At 56.7% G+C, this 21,548-nt stretch overlaps 4 protein-coding genes across 4 annotated transcripts in view; 2 read left to right on the top strand and 2 right to left on the bottom strand.

The window, feature by feature from the left end:
- PTSG_01578 (uncharacterized protein) overlaps positions 1 to 9,984 on the bottom strand; it is a gene marked incomplete at its 3' end in the record, with an annotated part of 10,301 nt that extends 317 nt beyond the window's left edge. Inside the window, exons 1-9 of the mRNA XM_004997502.1 lie at positions 9,036 to 9,984; positions 8,831 to 8,884; positions 8,622 to 8,708; positions 7,962 to 8,441; positions 7,269 to 7,673; positions 6,384 to 7,088; positions 5,867 to 5,941; positions 491 to 5,671; positions 94 to 246 (exon numbers count right to left, since the gene is read on the bottom strand). Coding sequence (XP_004997559.1) covers positions 94 to 246; positions 491 to 5,671; positions 5,867 to 5,941; positions 6,384 to 7,088; positions 7,269 to 7,673; positions 7,962 to 8,441; positions 8,622 to 8,708; positions 8,831 to 8,884; positions 9,036 to 9,941 — 8,046 coding nt within the window. The 5' untranslated portion in view covers positions 9,942 to 9,984. The remainder of the gene's footprint in view (positions 1 to 93; positions 247 to 490; positions 5,672 to 5,866; positions 5,942 to 6,383; positions 7,089 to 7,268; positions 7,674 to 7,961; positions 8,442 to 8,621; positions 8,709 to 8,830; positions 8,885 to 9,035) is intronic.
- Positions 9,985 to 10,092: 108 nt separating this feature from the next.
- Positions 10,093 to 15,024, top strand: PTSG_01577 (uncharacterized protein). The gene is made up of 18 exons (XM_004997501.1): positions 10,093 to 10,193; positions 10,526 to 10,659; positions 10,985 to 11,041; positions 11,165 to 11,210; positions 11,478 to 11,542; positions 11,733 to 11,804; positions 12,051 to 12,212; positions 12,394 to 12,530; positions 12,673 to 12,712; positions 12,885 to 12,935; positions 13,066 to 13,121; positions 13,252 to 13,321; positions 13,552 to 13,614; positions 13,787 to 13,851; positions 13,995 to 14,028; positions 14,196 to 14,303; positions 14,536 to 14,595; positions 14,757 to 15,024. Exons 1-18 carry the CDS (start codon positions 10,136 to 10,138, stop codon positions 14,796 to 14,798), a joined length of 1,320 nt encoding a protein of 439 aa, XP_004997558.1. The 5' UTR covers positions 10,093 to 10,135; the 3' UTR covers positions 14,799 to 15,024.
- Positions 14,938 to 18,736, bottom strand: PTSG_01576 (uncharacterized protein). The gene is made up of 11 exons (XM_004997500.1): positions 18,268 to 18,736; positions 17,869 to 17,949; positions 17,693 to 17,750; positions 17,291 to 17,448; positions 16,964 to 17,156; positions 16,566 to 16,650; positions 16,326 to 16,413; positions 16,050 to 16,160; positions 15,765 to 15,844; positions 15,474 to 15,584; positions 14,938 to 15,297 (listed from the first exon to the last, which is right to left on the bottom strand). The coding sequence occupies exons 1-11, from the start codon at positions 18,670 to 18,672 to the stop codon at positions 15,168 to 15,170; spliced, it is 1,500 nt and encodes a 499-aa protein (XP_004997557.1). The 5' UTR covers positions 18,673 to 18,736; the 3' UTR covers positions 14,938 to 15,167.
- An 848-nt stretch (positions 18,737 to 19,584) lies between these two features.
- PTSG_11756 (uncharacterized protein) overlaps positions 19,585 to 21,548 on the top strand; it is a gene marked incomplete at its 3' end in the record, with an annotated part of 8,432 nt that continues 6,468 nt past the window's right edge. The window contains exons 1-6 of the mRNA XM_004997499.1: positions 19,585 to 20,261; positions 20,395 to 20,521; positions 20,720 to 20,786; positions 20,942 to 21,099; positions 21,248 to 21,298; positions 21,439 to 21,505. Of these exons, the coding sequence (XP_004997556.1) occupies positions 20,429 to 20,521; positions 20,720 to 20,786; positions 20,942 to 21,099; positions 21,248 to 21,298; positions 21,439 to 21,505 (436 nt within the window). The 5' untranslated portion in view covers positions 19,585 to 20,261; positions 20,395 to 20,428. The remainder of the gene's footprint in view (positions 20,262 to 20,394; positions 20,522 to 20,719; positions 20,787 to 20,941; positions 21,100 to 21,247; positions 21,299 to 21,438; positions 21,506 to 21,548) is intronic.

Raw genomic sequence — 21,548 nt, 5'->3', positions numbered from 1 at the left:
AGTAGAGAACGAACGACGACACACACACACACACACACACACACACACACACACACACACACACACACACAGAGCAGCGGCAGCAGCACGCACCATCTGGCCGAGGTGCTGCCTGAAGACGTGGGTGTCTGGCTCCGTGTGCAGGGCGAGTGCTTTGGTCAACATCTGTTCCGTCGCGTGCAGCAGTTGCCCGCGCGTTAGGGGCGGGCGCCGGCTGAACAGTTTCGGCAGATAACCAACCGTCACCTGGAAATGGTGTTCGGGGTGTTGCGATGTTGGGAGACAATGGTCAGTATCGAAGCACGTTGATTGAAAACATAAGCCGACATCGGTACAAACAACCACACACACACAATCACACACACACAAACAACCACACACACGCAATCACACAAACGGCCACACACATGCAATCACACACACACACAATCACACACACACACACACACACAAACATGTCACACAATCACACAAACATGCAGACCCTCACCTGCCCCTGGCGGCGTCGGAAGACGAGGTCATGCATGAGGTCAAACACCAGCACCGCCAGTCCGTGCTCGCGACGCGGCAGCGACGACAGCAGCTCCTCGGCATCACACGCGAGCTCGGGCATGGGTTCGTCGTCCCGCCCCTTTCCTACGGCCCTGTGCGCAATGGACATGAGGCGTGGCAGCTCAACAACCGGCGAGCGCGTGTGCACGGGCTCCGGTGGCGATGGCGGGAGCGGTTCGTCGTGCGGCGGCGACTGTGGAGATGTGGGCATGCTCACGTTCACGTTCAGGTTCACGGGCGAGCGCGGTGGGGAGGAGAGCGATGACGATGACGATGACGGGGAGTGGGGCGAGCGTGGCGAATGCGGAGTTCGTGCGTGCGGTTGCAAATGTAGTGGCGCTGGCGTCGTTGTTGTTGTCCGTGCTGTAGTTGTCGTGGTGTCTCGGAGCAAGTTGAGCATGGAGTCGACAGCATCATCCACCGCTTGGTCTAGCATGGACTGCACAACGTCACCGGCCTGTGCCATGGAATCCCCTGCCTTTTCCTTCTCCCGCAACGGCGTCTGAAGTTGTTTTTCTTCTTCCTTCTCCTCCTCAATACCCACTGGTTGCTCTTCCTCCTCCACTTCTTCTTCCTCTTCGTCAAAGTCGTCACTGTACTCCTCTTCCTCCGCCGTAGGCGCTTGCACGGCCTCCTCCTCCTTGTCAGCACTTCGTTCGACGTCTGATGCTTCCTCCGTCTTCACTTCCTCCTCAATCTCTTCCTCTGTCACAATTTCGCTCTCAGATGCCGCCTCCTTCTCAGACACGCGCGCAGCAGCAACGCCAACAGCGGGCGGCATGCGCTCGTCACCAACGTGCGACTTCTCTTCCTCTTCCTCCTCCTCCTCTTTGGCCGCTATCGCTGCCGCCGCCACTGGCACACGTTCATCCTCCTCTTCTTCCGGTTCTTCTTCTTCCTCAAAGTCTTCCGAGTACATGGCCTCGGATGGTTCCTCCTCCTCCTCCTCCTCCTCTTCCACTGCCTCTTCCCCCACTTGTTGTTCTTCTTTCACCGCCGCTGGTGCTGCTGGTGGTAGCGCCTCTTTCTTTTCCTCGCGCTTCAGCGCCAGTGTCTCTTCGCTTGCAGCAGCAATACTGGTTTCGCTTTCCACGACACCCATGCTCTCCTCCTCAACCTCAATGTCAGATGCAACATCTTCTTCCTCCTCCTCGGTTGGCACCACGTCAGAAGCAGCAGCACTTTCCACCTCGTCAGCAGCACGTCGTGAAGGCACGGCTGCTGCCACGGCGCCACCATCGCGCCCGCTCGTTGCACCGGAGGCCCTGATGGCTTCCTCCTCTTCCTCTTCGTCTTCAAAGTCGTCTGAATACGCGATGGACTCGGACACCCCCGCTTCTTCGCGTATCGACACCACATCCGAAGTGACAGCGTGTTCGCTTGTCCTTGCTGGGCTGACGGAGCTTGCTGCTGGTGCTGGTGCTGGTGCTGTTGATGTAGACACACGGTCACGCGGGCGGCGCGGGGGCGTCAGTTGCGTGGCCTCGTCCGTCTCCTCGTATCGCCCCTCTTCATCCTCATCTTCAAAGTCCCCCGTGTATGCGATGGATGACGCCTCGTCCTCCTCGTCCACGGCTCGCTTGTCGTGCAGCGTGCCTGCCTCCTTCTCCACGCGACCGAGCTTCGACTGCAATCGCGCGATGCGCCGAGTCAGGTCCATCTTTCTCCGCTCACGCTTCTCCAGCACCAGCTTGCGGCGCTGGTCGGCGTACGCGTGCTCCAGCTCAGCCAGCGTGTTGCGTAGCTCTCGCTCCTGCGAATCGCTCTCTGTCAGGCCGTTGCTGATGGACGCCTCGCCCTCGTCCTCCCCCACCAGCGACTGCACGCCAGCGGCAGCGGAAGTTGACGGCAGCGGGCGATTCCTGTGTTTGAACTCCGCGGCGCGACGATCGACACTGAATTCAGCCTCATCGCTCGGGAGTGCCTCTCGTTCTGTTTCTCGTTGCTGCTGTCGTCGTGGACTGGCAGCGCTCACGATGAGCGACGTGCGAGATGCATCAACATCACTCGCCACTTCATCTTCAGCAGCAGATGCGCCACCGGCCGTCTCAACGTGGTCGGACACTTCGCTCTCGACGGCGCCTTCGACTTCATCGTACACGTCGCTCGTGTAAGACTCCCCCTCCTGCTGCCGTTGCTCTGTGTCCGCAACGTCTTCTGCAATCTCGGATGCAACATCAGACTCAACCTGGACATCAGTGTCGATTCCTCCTTCTGATGAAACTGCCTCTGCTGTCGTTCCAGTCCTCTCCGCGTCAGTGGCCAGTGGCACCGACTCTTCCACTTCCTCGTCCTCTTCAAAGTCATCCGTGTAGCCACCAATGTCCTCCTCTTCCTCCACCTCTCCTTCACGCGACACGTGTTCGCCCACGCTTGGTTCAGTCGCAACACCGCTGAGCTCCTCCCCCACTCCTCCGCCGCTGTCGGACACTTCGTCCTCAAACCGCCGCTGCCGCGTGTGTCGCGCTGGCTGCCCATCTTCTGCTGTCTCCACGGCCCTGGTGCCCACCACGTGGCCTCGCTCGTGCTCGTACGTGTCTGCCACCAATCGTGCCATGGACCGTTGCACGGCATGCTCCAGGTGCTCACCGCTGCGACGACGGTGATAGTGCGCAGCGCCAGCGCCCCCAGCACCCGTGGCACCGACAGCAACGCGCCGTGAGCCCTGCAGTGCGTGGCGAGCTGACGCGGCCAGTCGCTCCTCCTCCCGCTTGAGGTCCTTCAGCCGGGCCATGATGGCTGCTTGCTTCTCCATCAGTTCAGACACGGTTCGTCGCTGCCGCTTCAGTCTCTCCTCCCTCATCCTCGCCTCCCTGAAAGCGGGGTGCAGCTCTGGGTCCTCAAGCACACGCATGGCGCGCTCAAACACAGACGATTCCGAGGAGGGCTCATCACCACCCGCATCCAAAAGCTGCTGCGTTGCACGTGCACGCGCGCGTTGGTGCGTTGCTTCGTCATCTTCCACATCACCACCACCACGAACATGACGTGCGACTGCTGTTGGTGTTGATGCTGCTGCTGCTGTTCGGTCGTGGACACGGCGGCCAGGGTGGAGTGGCGCCTCCTTCCTTGTGGACACAACGCGTGTTGTGACCTGTGCACGCTGTGTTGTTGTTGTCGTCGTCGTCGTGGTTGAAGTGACGGCATCAAAGTCGTCACTGTAACCATCGGCCTCATCTTCCTCCGTCTGGACCTGGTCTGTTTCCGCATAGCTCGTCGCAATGGCGTCATCCTCCTCATCAGCAAACGACTCAGTCATCACGTCACGATCTGATGTCACAACAGCCGCCGCTGCATCTGTAGCGCTCACATCTGTCGGCACGCCACCATCATCAGAATCATCACTGCCACGACGGCGACCACTCATTGTGTCCTCCGTTACGACCTCCTCTGTCACAACGCCGTCTGATGGTGGTGAGTGCGACGTGCGTATGTCCTCTGCCGTCGTGGGAGCGGACGGACTGGCGGAGCGGTGACGACGATAGCGATGATCGCTCTGGCGATGACGGCTGGCGGAGGATAATCCTGCAGCAGCAGCAGATGATGATGGTGCTGGCGAGCGTGATAGTGGTGACAATGCAGGGTCGTGCACACCCTCCTCTTCCTCCACGCTTGACATAGTGCCGCTTCTCGCTGCTGATTGGTGCCTGTGTGGTCGCTGCTGCCGGCGTTCATCGATGGGCGATGGGGACGTCTGTGTTTCCGTGGTGACGAGCGTTCGCACACGCGCGTACATCATCGCATCACCGCCACCCGCCCGTGGCAGAGGCGGCAATGGCTGCTGCTGCTGCTGCGGTGCATCTTGGTAGTCACGACGAAAACCGCGTGCAGACATGAGCTGCTCGTACTGCTGCTCCAACAGTCGGTCCTGCTCCCGTATCAGCTGCAGCCGCCGCCGCATGCTCTCCACCAGGGAATCGCGCGCCCCAATGTGCGCATCAAGACCATCAAGCACCGACACAGCCGGCTCTCGTTGTTGTTGTTGTTGTTGTTGTTGTTGTTGCTCGGATGTCTGTACCTCGCTGGTTTCCGCTTCAAAGTCATCGGAGTAATCGTCGCCATATCTGCCCCCTTCCTCATCTTCTTCGTCACTCACAGCAGACGCTGTGCTTGGGTGGGAGGATGCTCGCTGGCGTGCTGACGGCTCAGTTGCAATTTCACTGCTCACGTGCGATGCGCTCGCAATGTCCTCTGCAACGGCGCCGCTTGCGGATGTGTGCGAGTGCGATGGAAATTGGCCACTGGCCACTTCCGCTGCCGACGGCATGTCGCTGTCAACGCCAATTGCATCCGACACCACGTCAGACCCAGCAGCGCCGTCACCGCCATCATCAACAATGCTCTCCACCACGTTCTCAGACACGCTGCCACGCGACATGCTCGTGGGAATCACGCCATCATCGTCACCACCGGTGTCCACGTCGTCGTCATCATCACGATCACGATCACGATCACGATCAGCACCAGCGCGTCGATGCGATACAGGAGAGCGGGAGCGCGACACGGATTCGCGTGTGCGGGTCACGCTTGGACTCCCCTCTTCATCATCAAAGTCACGCGTGTACTCATCATCATGGTCATCATCAAAGTCATCATCGTAGCTGCTGTATTCGCTCTCGCTCCGCCGTCCACGTCCCCGCTGCTGTCGCGAAGACCTCCGACGTTCCGATTGCCATCGACCCGTGTCGGCATCACGTCGCAGCTGCTCGTGCTGTCGTCCCAGCGCCTCCAACTGCTGCTGCATTCGCTGCAGTTCCGCCTGGTGCGAGACTTGCACGTGTGCCTGGAAGCTCGTGGCCATGGTGCGAATGGCGTCTGTTGCTTCACGCTGGCCGGCTGCTGCCTGTGTCGCGGCGTCGCTCGCTCGCTCCACCACCTGCGACACGACAGATGCAACCGACTGGCCCGTCTCCGCCGCCAAGCGAGCAAGGTCGTCCTTGTGCTGCGCAATCAGCTGCGCCATGGCTTCGTTGTGCACGGCCTGCTGCTCCACAACGGCTGCGCGCTGCTGCAGTCTTGCGTCATCGCGCGCCCGCTGCTGTTGTGTTGCGTAATGCTGCTCCTGCCGCTGCTGTTCTGCGCGCTCCGCCTCCAGCTCGTGCTGCAGCGCAGCGTATGCCTGCAGGGAAGGGTGTGGTGAGAGGAGGGAGTGAGTGTGTTGTGTGGGACGTGGTGGGGGATGAGTGTGTGTGCGTGTGTTTGCGTGGCGTGCAAGGCGCTTGTGTTCGTGCTTGTGCTTGTGTGAATGCGGGTGCAAAAACCAACACAAGCACTGTGTCAAAGCTGAGCAGAAGAGGTAATTCGTTATTCGCACCTGTGCAAGTCTTGCTGTCTCCTGCTTTGCCTCTGTTCCGGCCTTTGCCTCTTCAGCCTGTGTGGCGTGGCGCAGCTGGAAGGCAGGAAGGGAAAGAGTGAGTGAGCGAGTGAGTGAGTTGGTGAATGTGGTTGGCGAGGGTGTACTTGATTGTGAATGTGGTGCTCACCGTGTCGTTGAGGAGGTCGTGTAGCGACAGTTGCTGTCTCAGTTTCATCTCCAGTTCAGCAGGCGTCAGCCGCGGTTGTTGTTGTTGTTGTTGTTGTTGTTGTTGTTGTTGTTGTTGTTGTTGTTGTTGTTGTTGTTGTTGTTGTGGTGGTGGTGGTGGTGGATGTGCTGCATCATCGTGTACATCGCTCACATACAGCGAATCATCCATCTGTGCTTCGTTTTCTTCACCGTCTTCCCCCTTTTCAGCCTCCGCTTCACCAGCAGTGTCACGTGAGTGCTGCTGCTCAGTCACCACCTGCGTCGAAGCTGAACCGTGACGGTCGTCAACATCGTGTCGTTCGCTCACGTCACCACCTTCGCCACCATCCTCATCAGCAGCAGCACTCATTTCGGTATCAACAGTGCCTTCCGAAGCTGTTGCCGCCACGACTGCTAGCTCCTCTTCCTGAAGATGTTGTTGTTGTTGCTGCTGCTGTTGCTCGTCTCTACGCACGCCCGTGTCGTCCTTCTGTGGACGATCGCTCCTCGTGGTTTGCGGTGCAACTGCTGCCGCTGCCTGGTCCTCTGCTGGGACGTTGTAAGGGGCAGTCACATCCAGCACGGCACGCGATGCTGATGACGGCGGTGTTGGTGGCGTCACGACGGTTGTCTTTCTCGTGCTTCGCTGTCCCTCAACCTCCTGCTGCCGCTGTTGGTGTTGGTGTTTGCGGAAGAAAATGTCCAGGATTGGTTCATCCAAACCGCGTAGGCCGTCACCATCGCCACCATCGTAGTTGTCATCGTCGTTGTTGTTATCACGGTCAGTGCCAGTGCTGTGTTCCGCGATGGCGCCGTGCACCCCTGATGCGCTCGCCAGCAACCGGTCAACACCACCACGACCGATTGCATGCAATGCTGACGACGACGACGATGAAGACGATGTGTCTGGTGAGTCATACCGCCACGGGTACTGCGGATCTCTGCTCTGCTGTTGTGGAGCATCGACGCGCCAGGCGTGGCTCTGCTGCTGCTGCTGCTGTTGCCGCCGGGCAACATGGCGGGACGCAAGTTGCTGCACGGAGGGGGTGGGTGGGGTTGGATGACGCGTAAGGTGAGGTGTGTATGTGTGTGTGTGTTTGTGTGTGTGTGTGTGTGTGTGTGTTTGTGAGGGGTTGGGGGTTAGGAAACAGAAGAAGATGGGGTTGCGGCCACATGTAATACGAGACGCCAGCAGCACAGAAGAACAGCTCACCTCCATGCGTTGACGTGCGACAAGAGCGCGCACGCTTTCGACGCCAGGCAGCGGTTGAGCGGAAGCAAACCCGAGGCCAGGGCCAGCTGTCCCGTTATTGTCGTCATCATCATCAGCATCACTGAAGCCGTGGTCGCTGTCGCTAGGCGTACCGTTGCTGTTGCTCGCCTGAACCACTTCAACACGTGGTGCTGATGGAGTGGCATTACCACCATCGTCATCATCACCACCACCACCATCATGATCGTCATCATCTTCATTAGCGCGCACGTGTCGCTGCTGCCTCCTGTCCTGTGCGAGACATGACAGCAGCTGTTCGGCGGTGGCGATGGATGCGGCCCACATGTTGTGATTCTCCACGTCCTCCACGCGCTGGAGCAGCGACAGCATCGACTCAAGCACAGCCTGTACAGACGGAAGACAGGGAGAGACGTGTTTGGGTGAGCGCAGACTGTGTGCGTGTTCGTGGGTGTGTGTCTGTGTATATGTGTGCGTGTATGTCTGTGTATGTGTGTCTGTGCACGTGTCTGTGTATATGTGTGCACGTGTCTGTGTATGCGTGTCTGTGTACGTGTATATGTATGTACGTGTCTGTGTATGTGTGCACGTGTATGTGTATGTGTGTGTACGTGTATGTGCATATGTGACGTGTATGTGTATGTGTGTGTGTGTGTGTCATGACGATGGACGTACCCCACGGGGCTGCTCGCTGTCTTCCCTCCGTTGTGGTTGTGCATGGCCGTCACCGTCGTCAGCATCGTTCGAAGCAGCAGTTGCTGGTCCAGGCTGCAGGTCACCGGCACGGGGTTGGTGTTCGCTCATCGGCACCTCATCACCATCAGACGCTTCCTCCATCATTTCATCCACGCGCGCCAACAGCCGCTGTTGTTGTCGGTCCTCGTGTCTGCGCTGCCCCTGAATGCGTCGGTGTGCCCGCACACCAGGTGCTGATGGACCATCCCTCCTCGCCATAGCTGTTGACGCCACACCACGTCGCTCGTCCTGTTGCTCGTTCTGTTGCTGGTGCTTCTCTCCCTCCTCCTCGTCCTGTTGCTGCTGGCGCTGCATTCGCTGCTGCTGTTTCTTCATCCTCAAGTGCTCACGGCTGCTGCTGCGCTGAGCACGTGGTCTCTGTTGCCGCCACGGTCGCTCTTCACCAAGCTTCTTCGATGGCTGGAAGGGGTGGGGGCAAGTTGGGTGCAAAGTGAGCAAGCGAGTGAGCGCGTGTGTATCAGTTCAAGCGGTCAAGCGCTCAAGTGCAACGCAATACACACGCGCGCACACACACACACAGAACACACACACACACACACACATCCCCTCATTTTGCATGATGCGTGCATGCAGTTGCACCTGTGTTCTGCGGTGTTTGCCTGCCTGCGCCGACGGACCAGCATGCACGAGTTTCTGTCGTGCGGCGTCGAGCTGTGCAAGACGCTCCTGCGCACGCAAACGCGTTGTGTGGTGAGTGGGTGCAATGCGAGATATTAGCCATCAGCACAGCCTATGTGTGAGTGAGTGTGTGTGTGTGTGTGTGTGTTTGTGAGTGTGTGTTGCGATACCTGGACGGTGCGTTGCTTTTCTTCCTCTTTACGTTGCGCCTCAGCTCGCTCGGCCTGCAGGAAAGTAGCAAAGCACGCATAAATACAGTCATGAGATTGCAACTGCCATGGCACTCAGATGATACGCAGAGACACGCACGCACGCGCACACACACACACATACACATGCGCATTTACAAGTACAGACCAGCAACGCAAGGCTTACAGCTCGCTGTTTTCGCTGTTCGCGCATGATGTGTTGGATTTGGTCGCGTGTGTACTTCGAGGCTGGGCGCACGTGCGGTTGGTAATTAGCCGCCGCCAAGGCCTTGCGCTCCGTGGCTGTGCTGTCCGCGTTGGTTGCCGTCGGGCGCCGAACGATGTAGTCACGGTGGTTGAACGTGCTTGACATGTGCAGCAGCTGGTCCTCATTGCAGTTTCTCGTGCGTAGCGCGACCTGGGGTGCAGGCACGTGGGTTTGCTTGCGCGTCTGTTCCCGCTTGGCAGCCTTGCGTGTATCCTCCTCCATGTTGAGTGGGCTGGCCGTCCTGCGACGCGACCGCTGGCGTGGGTCACTCGGCTTTGGCGAGTGTTGTATCACCGCCACCTTCCGTGCTTTGCTGGCTCGTCGCCCGGCACGGGATCGCACGGAGCTGGAGCCTGGCAGCACTCGCGATGGCCGGTGCTGCTGTTGTTGCTGTTGATGTAGTCGTTGTGCTAATGAGGGAGGCACTGTGGTGCTGGCTGTGGCTGTGACTGCGGGTGGGTGGTCGTCGGTGGTGGCCGCAGCTTCTCGGCGCACGTTGGCCATGACGCGTGGCGGAATGTGCGCAGCCGTCGAGGCAGCCATTGAGGAGGACGCAGTGGGATATGTAGCTGCAGCAGCTCGCGTCGACCCTCCCTCACGCACGAACACGCGTGGGGCTGGGATGCGGCTCTGCAGTCCCTCCACGCCACTGCGCACATCCCGGTGTCGTGGTTTGGTCATCACTCTAGTGTTGTGCTGCTGTTGTTGTTGTTGTTGTTGTTGTTGTATCTGTGGTTGCGGTGGTGGCTGCACTGGTGGGGGAGAAGTGCTGGTGTTGGTGCGCACCATGGGCACCATGAGCCCCGTGTGGATCACATCGGCCATGGTGTGTTGTCTTGTTCGGTGGTCGTGTCGTGTTGCGGTGCAGTCGTTTGAATGGTGTGCAGCGGTCGTCGTTGCCGTTTTTTTTTTTCCAAAGTCAATTTTGCCTTTGTGCGTGTGTGGTTCGAATTTTTGTTTTCAAAAAGGCAATTTTGCCTTGACCGTTTTTCACACACAGACTCGTGCAACCAGTGGATATGAAGCGCACTGCCGCCTCCCGCGACAACGCCGGCGATGACGCCAAGCGTGCCAAAGGTGCGTATGCATGTGGAGGAATGGGAGGAGGGAGGCAGAGAGTGCGCGCGCGTGTGTATGTGTGTTTTTGTGTGTGTGTGTGTGTGTGTGTGTGTGTGTGCGTGTGTGTGTGTGTGTGTGTGTGTGTGTGTGTGTGTGTTTGTGTGTGTGTGTGTGTGTGTGTTTGTGTGTGTGTGTGTGTGTGTTTGTGTGTTTGTGTGTGTGCGTCCGTTGCAGTGTGAGAAGAGCTTCAGTGTGAGAAGAGCTTCAGTGCGAGAAGAGCTTCAGTGCGAGAAGAGCTTCAGTGAGGTGATTCACTGTGCATGCTGTTGCTCTGTTGCTCTGCTGCTCAGTGCTGGACGCACCCAAGGAGCTGGGTGACCCGTATGTGATTGGCACCAACAGTGTGGGCCAGCTTGGGCGCGGCCTCGGCTGTGATCACCGCCGCAAGCCCACCCCGCTCGCCGGCTCCCTCGAGGGCAAGAAGGTGTGCGCACAAGAGTGAGGTGCGGAGGCAGCGAAGAGAGTGTGTAGATGTGTTGGAGTGAGAGAGAGTGTGTGTGAGTGTGTGTGTGGTGTGTATGTGAGTGAGTGTGTGGGTGTGAGTGTGTGTGTGGTGTGTATGTGAGTGAGTGTGTGGGTGTGAGTGTGTGAGTGAGTGTGTGTGTGTGTGTGTGTGAGGGTGTGTGTAGTAAAGATGCTTTGCCCATGGTATTTGAATCACGCTCTCCTCCTTGTTCACTCTGTTGATTTATGCTCAATCGTCTTCACTGTTCCATCTTCTTCCATTCCCTCTCTCGCCTTCGTGTCAGGCCCTTGATGTGTGCTGCGGTGGCATGCACACGGTTGTCCTCGGCGAAGATGGCAAGGTTGGTCAGTGGGTGCTTGTGGTGTTGTCGCTTGTGTTGGTGCTTAATTCGTCAGTGGCAGTGCATCATACTTGTTGTTGCAACATTTCAAGCTGACAACTGCTTGTATCTGTTCACTCGCAGGTTCACACCTTTGGGTGCAACGACGAAGCTGCACTTGGTCGCGCAGGTGTGTGTGTGTGTCTGTGTGCGTGTGTGTGTGTCTGCGCGTCTGCATATGTGTGTGTGTCTGCGTGCATGTGTATATGTGTGTGTGCGTGTGTGTGTGTGTGTGTCTGCGTGCATGCGTGTGCGTGTCTGCATACTTGTGTGTGTGCGTGTCTGCATACTTGTGTGTGTGCGTGTCTGCATACTTGTGTGTGTGCGTGCACATTCTCTGCCACCATTGCATCTCGATTCACACCACTGTCCAATGCTGCTGCTTGTGTGTCTGCAGCCAAGGGCGAGGATGAGATGACACCTGGTGTTGCCGGCGGCCTGGAGGGCCTCACCATTGTCAAGGTTCGAGCACCATATCCCGTGCGTGTTGCTTCGCTTCAATGTAACCACCACCGTCTCTCTCTCTCTCTCTCTCTCTCTCTCTCTCTCTCTCTCTCTCTCTCTCTCTCTCTCTCTCTCTCCCTCCCTTGCACGCTCATACCACAGCTGATGCACGATCTTCATCACACCATCCACTCTCGTGCGTGCGCAGGTCACGGCTGGCGACAGTCACACAGCCGTGCTCACGACGGAGGGCGACGTGTACATGTGCGGCCTCTTCCGCGTAAGCTCCTTTCAAGTTGGGGAATGGGAGCGATAGAGGGGGGGGGGAGGCAAAGCGCGTCTTGCAGCACACGGGCGGTAAAACGTGCAACTCGACGTGATTCGTGACACAGATGCTCACGCAGATGCTGACACACACACACACACACATGAAAACGCATACACACACATACACATGAACACACACACATGAAAACGCATACACACACATACACACACATGAAAACGCATACACACACACATACAGGATGATGATGGTGCAATTGCCTTTAGCGACTCGATTGAGCGCCAGGTGACGTTTGCAAAAGTGTTTCCGCCGGCCAACGGTCGCCGCTACCGCCAGCCGCCAACAGCAGCAGACATTGCATCCGGCAGCAACCATCTCATGATCCTCACAGACGCCGGCAAGGTCAGATCCATGCGTGCATGTGTTTGTGTGTACGTTTGCGTGTGTGGACGTGCACAAACACACATTTGGCGGGCTGTTGTTCACGTGCATGTGCATGCGATCAATCTCCTCCTCTCACCTCCACTCAACACTTTCCACCACCTCTCACCATACCTGTCGCCCCATGACTGTGTGTGCACAGGTGTTTACGCTGGGCAACGGACGGCAGGGCCAGCTCGGCCGCCTCACGGAGCCGCAGACGCAGCGGGACTCGTGCCGGGTCACGCGCGATACGCCGGAATGGGTCGTCAAGCGCCGCACTTCATCCTCCTTCCTCAAGTCAGCGCCTGCTCGTGGTGTGGGGACGTGTTGTTGTGCTGTCGTGTGCTGTTGTGGGGCACATTTGCGTCATGTGTGTCTGCATCAAGAGCTCATATATGCATGGCTACCGGGTTTGTGTTCTCGTCCGCTTCATCTGCAGGCGAATCCTCACACCGCAGCCCGTGCCGCGCATCAAGCAGGTTCGAGACTGCGTTGATGGGGTTTGCTCATGGCTCGTGTGTGTACGTGTGTTTGCGTGTGCATGTGTGCGTCTGTGCGCACGTGTTCGTACGCTCACATGCATGTGTGTATCCTCATGCATGTGTGTATCCTCATGCATGTGTGTATCCTCATGCATGTGTGTGTTTTCAGGTGACGAAGATTTTCGCCACCACGTGGGGATCATACGCCATCGACGCACAGGTGAGCATCCGCTTGCAAACGTGCAATGCACACGTGCGTCAAGATGCGTTTCACAAACACCCTTGTTTGCACCTTGCATCTGACGTGTGTGTGTGTGTGTGTGTGTGTGTGTGTGTGCAATGATGTGCAGAACAACGTGTGGGCGTGGGGCCTCAACAACTACTTTCAGCTCGGCATCAAGCGCGAGTACGTTCTGCTTGTACGCGTGTGTGTGTGTGTGTCTGTGATCAACTTGTACGTTTGTGTTGCCCCTTCCCCCTACACACGCCCCTGCTGACCCTGCCTGGATGATGTACTCTCACCCACGCCCCTGCAGCGAGGAGCAGTCTGCGGACGTGGAGGCGAACTGCGTCTTCCATCCGCAAAAGGCAGACAACATCCCGCAGGTAGCGAGACGAGCGAGACGCATTTGTGAATGGGCAGCCATTGAGCAGCGGGCAACGCAGAGCATGTCTGTGCTCGACTTGTCTCTTGTTCTCTGACAAAGGGAGTGCGGTACTTGACATCACATTGTGCTCGTGGGTGTGTGTGTGTGTGTGCGTGTGCTCGTGTATATATATATATATATATATATGTGTGTGTGTGTGTGTGTGTGTGTGTGTGTGTGTGTGTGTAGGGCACGATTGTTGAGGTTGCTGGCGGGCAGCACCACACCCTCTTCCTCATGGGCGACGGCAAGGTGCGGTCGCGCGTTGTCTGCATGCAAATCGTGTATGCTTCCGTGTGTGCGTGTGCGTGTGCGTGCGTGCGTGCATGTGCTTGCGTGTGTGTTTGACATGTTGTGTGCGTGTGCTCTGGGCTGACATGTCGTGCTGTGTTGTTCTGATGCTTCTGTCCACTTTCACCTTCAGGTTTACGCGCTTGGTCGCGGGGAGAGCGGTTGTCTTGGACAGGGCAACGAGCAGACCCAGAGCAGGTGATGGCGATTTCATATGGGTGTGTGTGTGTGTGCGACTGATGTGTGCATATTTGTGCAAGTTCAACTTTGGTGCTTCTTCCCTCTCGCTCTGCCCGTTTTCACGCGTGTGTTTGCTCTGCAAACTGTTCATGTGCCGACAGCCCCGTCGAGGTGAAGGCCCTCGCTGACAAGAAGGTGAGAGGCCGCGACTGCAATGCGTGCGATGGATTCACGTGTCTGCTGAGTTGCTTTGCTGCGTTAGATCCCTTCAACCTCATGTACACGCTCACGTGCTCACATTATCGTCACCACCGCCAATTCCACAATCACATCATCGCCGCCCCCCCCCCCAACGTGTTTAGATCACGTCCATTGGCGCGGGATCTGTGACGTCCTACGCAATGGCGGCTGACAAGGCGTTTGCGTGGGGTTTCGGCGAGAACAACCAGCTCACCGCAGCATCAGATGAGGTGTGCGAGAGTTTCTGTGCGTGTTTGTGCGTGTGTGTGCGTGTGCGTGTGTGTGTGTGTGTGTGCGGTTGTGTGTGTGTGTGCGGTTGTGTGTGTGTGCACGTGTACGTGTACGTGTACGTGTACGTACGTGTGGTTGTGTATGTGTATGTGTGTTTGTGTAAGGACATCTTTCTGAGCGGCTATTCGTTGACGCGCGTGTTGTGGACGCGTCACAATGTGCATTTGCCAGGACGTGTTGGTCCCCATGGAGGTGACGGGCAGCAGAATCGAAGGAAAGCGTCTTGCAAAGGTGAGCACGTGTGCGAGTGTGTGCATGAGTATTCTGAGCGTGTACATGTGTGTGTGCGTGTGTGCGTGTGTGCATGCCTGTACTTGTGTGTGCCCAAATGCATGCCTCGATTAGGCACCACCATCTCACGTCGCGTGTCGTGTTCCATGACGCGTCGTCAGATTGACGGCGGAGACCAGCACGCCGTTATGCTTGCCGTTTGATCGCGAACACACGCGCGCACAACGCGACGCCAAGCAACCATGATGGTCACACGCTTCCACATCCAATCGTCAGATTGTGAGATGAATTGTGATTGTGATTGCTTGTTTCTTTCGTGGTGCAGACATTCACCACATTTGAGTTTTGTTCGTGTGATTTTCTTAAGTTGCCGCTGCTTGAGTGGGAAGTAACACACGCAGAGAAAATAAAGGAGTAACTCAGCAGCAACGCAAGCAATGAATGTGCAGTGGGAAAAGATCGCATGGAAGGTGGCGTGGAACGAATGTGTGTGTGGGCGTGTGTGTTTTGAGTTGTGTGTGTGTGTGTGTTTTGAGTTGTGCGCGTGTGAAAGTGTCGACACCAAATGACACTCATCCATCGATGCTGAACTGCAGCACTTGCTCAAAGGTGTTTCCGTTTGTGAAGATGAGCGAGTGGCTCCCCGAATAGAGTTTCTGTCCACCACTGGTTGTCGTCACCTCAAACGCGTCCGTGCTCAACCTGCAATGTGAAGTGAATGAGATGATGAATGAGCTGGTGAGATGCAAAGGTGGAGGATGAAGAGGAGTGACTGTCTTGGCATAGAAGTGCACACACACGCACGCACACACATACACACACACATACACACACACATACACATGGACAACACGGACAGCGCATGCAGGATGGCGCACGTGAATTCGATGGTCTGTGTCTGCGACGGCGCAAGCGAGACGCGTTCAAATCCGACGAGGGCGCGGTTTGGAATCGGGTGAGGGGCTGCCGCGCGGATCGCCGCAGACACGCTGGTGATGATGATGGTGGGGTGGTGGGGTGATTAGTTGAGCAATGTAGGGGTACATGTTCGAACATGTGTTCAAGGGAATACAACAGCGTTGTTATGTGACCAAGACATCTTCACACACACACACACACACACACACACACACACACACACACACGCACGCACACCCCCCTGGACTAACTTGTGATAGACCATGATCACTTCATCTCCGGCTTGGTGCTGATCTTTGTTCGTCACTGTGCACTTCACTTGCACGGGAACCTGCGATGCGGCAAACATGTGTGTGTGTGTGTGTGTGTGTGTGTGTGTGTGTGTGTGTGTGTGTGTGTGTGTGTGTGTGTGTGTGCTGTGGGAGGTAAGGAAGTCAATGGAAAGAATGAAGGAGCGAGATGATTGTGTTTGAAGTGTGCATCACATGTGCAACACGAGTAACAACCCCAAAACGCGTGTGAATGCGTTGTCGTACCGAGCGTGTTGTGTTGGCAGAACACGACGCATCAAAAGACGTGTAGCTCAGCCCAAACCCAAACGGATATAAGGGCTGGCCCATGTAGTAGCGGTACGTGCGGCCTTTGCACTGAAACGTGAAACAGTGAAGGGAAAGGCGATGGGGTGAGCTGATGGTGGTGCGCGCGCGCGTGTGTGCATGGCTGTGTTTGTGTTTGGACGACGGAAGATAAGCACCCAAAGGACGATTCAACACACAAGCGTGTGGAAAACACACGCACACCCCAGTGCATACATTGGCGTGAGGAGACATCTGCATATCCGTGAGCTCGCATTCCTGTTGGAATGACGACGAATAAATGGTGTATGGCAGCTTGCCAAATCTGACGCGTTGATGGTGATGACAAAATGGTGAGAGGGAAGGGAAGATGAGCCGGCGCCCATGTCACATGGGACTCGCAACCAGCAAGATCAGCAAGCAGAAGACCAGCGTCCCCAGCCACGAAGAACCACAGCTGCAGCAGCCACGTGACACCTGTTGTGTTCGCCAAAGAGCGTCCTGGCGAGCGCTTCAGCACCACGCAGCGCGGGATAAAACGCCTCCACAATCGCAGCCGGCCCTGACGATGATCGTGTGAATGAGGGGGGGGGGGATGATGTGGTGTGGGTGTGGGAGGCATTGTGACTGAGAATGCAAATCGACACACGTGCATAAATAATGACTTACAAACACACACACACATATACACGTACAGATATTCACATACACATGCACATACACATACACATGCACATACGCATACACATGCACATGCACATTTACACACACTTGCACATACACGTAAACACACACATACGCGTACACACATGCACATAACACATGCACATACACATACACAAACGCCCACGCAACCACATGAGCGAGTGGGCCACCTTTGGTGAGACCGTCGATGGAGAGAGCGCCGCCATTGATGAGGACGAGAATGACGCGTTTGTTTCCGGCAGTCTTGAGCACCTGCTGTGCAAACGACGTTTGCAGACCAGGCAGATCCGTGCTGGTGCGGTCGATGCCTTCGTGTTCGACGCTGCGATCAATCCCCAGACACAGCACCACGACGTCAGACGTCTTCACAAGGCAAGACAAGGATGTGTGGTGTGCACGATGCAGGGTGAGGTAGAGAAAACCATTCATGATGGTAAGTCAGCGGCTGGTGTCACTTGCTTCATGCCCTGTCATCACGCATCCAACGCTGCACTCACTGAGACGGCGTCCAGTGCTGCTTGGATGCCGCTTGTGTTCTGACTGTTGATGTCCACGCCTTGCTGCACGCGCGTGTGTCCGTTTGTGTTGACTTTTGTGATCCATTCCCCAATGGTGGGAATGCAGTCATCAGACCCAGAGAAGCACTGCTGGTCGCCTGCGTGTGTGCGTAGATGTGTATGTGTGTGTGTACGTAGATGTGTGTTTGTGTGTGCGTAGATGTGTGTGTGCGTGTGTGTTGATGTGCGCGTGTGTGTGCGTAGATGTGTGTGTGTGTGTGTGCGTAGATGTGTGTGTGTGTGTGCGTAGATGTGTGTGCGTCGCGTGTGGAAGCTCAGAATAAGTGGCGTGCACACTGGTGCCATAGAGACCAAACAAAACCAGCATCCCGCTCTGCTCACCCGCGTAATCTGAAAGAAGGCTGCCGCGCGTGATGCTGTGAGGACCAACCACTGCAACCTGATGACGACAACGGCAACGTGAATGGGGTTTGGATCGTGAGTGAGGAGACAGAGAGATGGTGCAAAAACAGGCCTGATTACATCGGTGCATGCCACCGCATTGCGTGTGCCAACACCTTCGTGGCAGTTGAGAGCGGAAGCGCGCGGTCGTCGTTCTTGAGCAGTACCAGCCCTTGTATTGCAGCCTCAAAGTTGATCTGCGTGTTGAAGAAGGGCCAGAGGTTGATGGATAGTGTGAGTCAAGTTGGGTGGGGCGGGGGGAGGGGAGGGGCGCAGAAGCGGGCAGAGGAGTGGGCATGGGCCGCGCTGCTCAAGACAGACAGTCACAGACACACACACACAGACACACACGCACACACACACACGCACACACACACGCACACGTATACAGACACACACACACACACACACGCACACACACACACACGCACACGCACACACACACACACACGCACGCACACACACACGCACGCACGCACGCACATACACACACATACATGCAGGTGCCTCCCAACCTGTTGGTGACGCGCGCTGTTGATGCCGTCGAGGCCAATGGAAGTGTACGGCGTAGCATCGATGGGATCAAACTGGCCCGTGATGAAGCGGATGTAGAGCACCCGCCGCACGGCGTTGTTCACCGTGTTGATTGTTGTGCGGTTCTGCTGCACAGCCTGCTCCAAATAGCCGTTTGTGGTGAAGTATGTCTCCCCGAGCTCCATGTCCGCGCCGCCGTTCAGCGTCTTTGCGACGGCGTCGACGGGGTCGCGGGCGTACTTGTTGGCGTTGACCATGTTTGCAATGGCACCGCAGTCTGTTCCAATCGTCACCATGTCACGTTTCCACTGCCCGCGCACGATGTTATTGAGCAGCAAGTTGTTCGCACACGACGGCACGCCGTTGATGCTGGCGTACGAGCACATGGCAGCGAGTGCGCCGCCATCCACGAACCCACGCTTGTACTGTGCACAAGACGCGTGGCAGAGAGTGGCATGAGATGGGGAGGTGGGATGGCGCATGCATGGCGTGAATGAACAAGCAGGAGTTTCGCACGGATGCACACACACACACACACACACACACACACACACACACACACACACACACACACACACACACACACACACACACACACACACACACACACACACACACACACACACACACACACCGCCGAGACTGCGCGGTGGAATTCAGCTTGGGTGCCGCAGAAGCATTGGTAGCCGTACTCAACGGCGCTGAGCGAAAAGTTGAAGGTGTAGCAGAGCGTGGCACACGCCTCACGCGTCATGGACGTCTGCGCCATGTTGCCAGCAAACGCAAACGTTCGATTGTCAGCACTGTCCCTGAAGCATCCTGTGACGATGTGGGGTGGGGGGGGGAAGAGGTGTTGGTAGGTGAGAGCAGCGATGGGACGAGGGGATGCGCACGCAACTCGTTTCACACACACACACACACACACTCACACCTTGATCTTGGAGGTTGGTGCATTGGACTTGAGCTTGGACGACGCTCACAGCCACTGCCACCAACCACAGCAGCGCTGTCACTGCTGTTACACGCATTCTTGTCTTCTTCCACAAAACACAAACACAAACAGAATTGTGCCGAGTCAGCACTTTCTGCTTTGTTGTTGAAAGGGGTTCACTGCTGTGTGATGGAAGGCAGACGCACAGACACGCACAGGCACGCACAAGCATGCACATGCACGCACACGCAGGGCGAACGGCTTGACAAGGAGCAGTGCTCTGCGTGGAGGAACGAAAGGGAAGGGGGGTACCAACTGCTGTGCTGCTTGCGACCGGGACAAAAGCACGACAAGTGCACGGCAAGCCAGCCAGCAGGCAGTGAACAACCACAAACAAGTCTCCTTCTTGGCCCGTTTGCATACATGTGACACCAGCCACAAACACTGTCAGTCAGCCCACCGTCTGGCAACAGCATCCAAGATGCACTCAGCAAGGGCAGTGGCAACTTGCGATTGGGGATTGGTGGCGTCGTCGCCAGCAACGGCCTCATCTACGGCATCCCTCCCTGTGATGCAACTCCCACCACCCCTGTGCTCATCATCAGCCCATCAACAACAGCAACAGCAGTGACAGCAGCAGTGACAGCGGCAGTGGATGACACTACCATCATCAACAGTCTGCAAGCCGGTTGAGCCATGTGGGCACTGCAGGCGGTGTGCGTGCTGGCTCACAACAACCCTCCTCTATGGGTGTGACCACTGATCGCAGCACGAGCACAACAGACACCACGCTTGGTGAGCTGCTACACGGCGGATGCAAGTGGAACAGCGGCGTGGCTGTGGACAATGGCCTTTTCCTGCCACGGCATTCCATGCAACTCGCCATCCATCCTCAGTCGATGCAGCTGCAAGTGCGGTGGACTCAACTACCCTGTCCGTTCCAGAAGTGGTATGGTGTTGTGTGTTGGCCGGCAACGGCTTGCTGTGTGGCACGCCCTGGCTCGTCCATCACCTCCTCCTCGTCAATCCACGGTGCTGACACAGGTTGGTGTGTGTATGTGTGTGTGTGCATGTGTTGGAACAGAAGTGCATAGGGGGTTGGCACGCACCATGTGCGACTGCTGATGCTTACACGCTTCACCAATCCTGTGTGTTCCATCTCATCACACCACCTCAGTGAATTCCACCACCGTGACGGCCTCGATGTGCCCATGCCACTCTTCTCCATGGTGACATTCATTCATTCACATCGGAGCAGTGACGCGTCCCGCCCGCACAAACAGGAAATACCTCGTCACCTTCAGGTCTGTGCATGCATGCGTGTGTGTTGTGACGTGGTGCGATGTGGGGTTCGATATTCACTGCTGCTGCTGCTGCTGGGTTTTGAGGGGTTGGTGTCGCTCATTGCACCACCCCTCGCCCTTCTTGTAGCCGCTGCAACCTCACTCCAAACCTGTTGTGGTGCCGCTGCTTGACATGTGTCTTCTTTCCCTGTTGTGCAGCAGCACCACCAAGTCTGCTCGTTCTTGATGCCATGCGCAACCACCTCCTCAAGCTGCACAACGGCAGGTGTGTCGTGCTGCGCGTGCGAGTGTTGTGTGTTATCGTGTGTTCCGTGTGTGTGTCGTGCGTTGCCTCGGAGTCAGCTGGCGTTGGTGCTGTGTGTGTATCTGTCTGGATCCACCTCTCTCACTCACACATACACATCGCTCGTGTATGCGCAGGGACATTGTGTTGGTGTGCGCGTGCCGGTGGTTTGGCGAGGAGCGAATGGGCCGTGAGGGGGAAGGCTGGATATGACCCCTCGTGCAAGCAGGCAGAGAAAGAGTTCAACAAGTACACGTACACGGATCTGGCGCTGGAGACCAAGTTTGGGCTCATCGTGGAAGGATTTGGCTACCACTCCTTCAGGTGTGTGTGTGTGTATGTGTGTGTGTGTGTGTGTGTGTGTGTGTGTTGCAGACGATGTCAGTCCTGTTTGTGGTCTTACCTACCTTCCATCTCCTGCCACCCCTTTTCATGCCTCATAGATCATGGCTGCGGGCGCCATCCCCGTCATTGTCGTCGATCACTACGTGCTGGTGCGTATGGATGAATGACAATTCGTGTGTGTGTGTGTGTGTGAGTGTGTGTGTGTGTGTGTGTGTGCGTGTGTGTACCCCTCCTGTCGCTCATGGTGCTGCGATGTGATGTTATGGCGTTTGATTTTGCGCGCTTGCAGCCCTACCAGGACCTGCTGGACTGGGAGACGTTCAATATTCGCATTCCCGAGCACCAGGCTCCTCGAGGTGGGACAGATCGGTGATATGGGGCATGTTGAAGTGATGCGTG

This window comes from Salpingoeca rosetta, assembly GCF_000188695.1.
Source record: "Salpingoeca rosetta unplaced genomic scaffold supercont1.3, whole genome shotgun sequence".
NCBI classification, from domain to species: domain Eukaryota; class Choanoflagellata; order Craspedida; family Salpingoecidae; genus Salpingoeca; species Salpingoeca rosetta.
Note: the sequence above shows the minus strand (reverse complement) of the source record. Positions and strands in the feature narration are given on the sequence as shown.

Coding starts and splice junctions, on each gene's coding strand:
- PTSG_01577 (XM_004997501.1), top strand. CDS start 10,136: ATGAAGCGCACTGCCGCCTCCCGCGACAACGCCGGCGATGACGCCAAG. Junction 13,122..13,251: donor CAGCTCGGCATCAAGCGCGA/GTACGTTCTGCT, acceptor ACGCCCCTGCAG/CGAGGAGCAGTCTGCGGACG. Junction 14,596..14,756: donor AAGGAAAGCGTCTTGCAAAG/GTGAGCACGTGT, acceptor ACGCGTCGTCAG/ATTGACGGCGGAGACCAGCA.
- PTSG_01576 (XM_004997500.1), bottom strand. CDS start 18,672: ATGTGCTCGTACGCCAGCATCAACGGCGTGCCGTCGTGTGCGAACAAC. Junction 17,449..17,692: donor CCTTCTTTCAGATTACGCGG/GTGAGCAGAGCG, acceptor GCACACACGCAG/GCGACCAGCAGTGCTTCTCT. Junction 15,298..15,473: donor ACACAGACCATCGAATTCAC/GTGCGCCATCCT, acceptor TTCACATTGCAG/GTTGAGCACGGACGCGTTTG.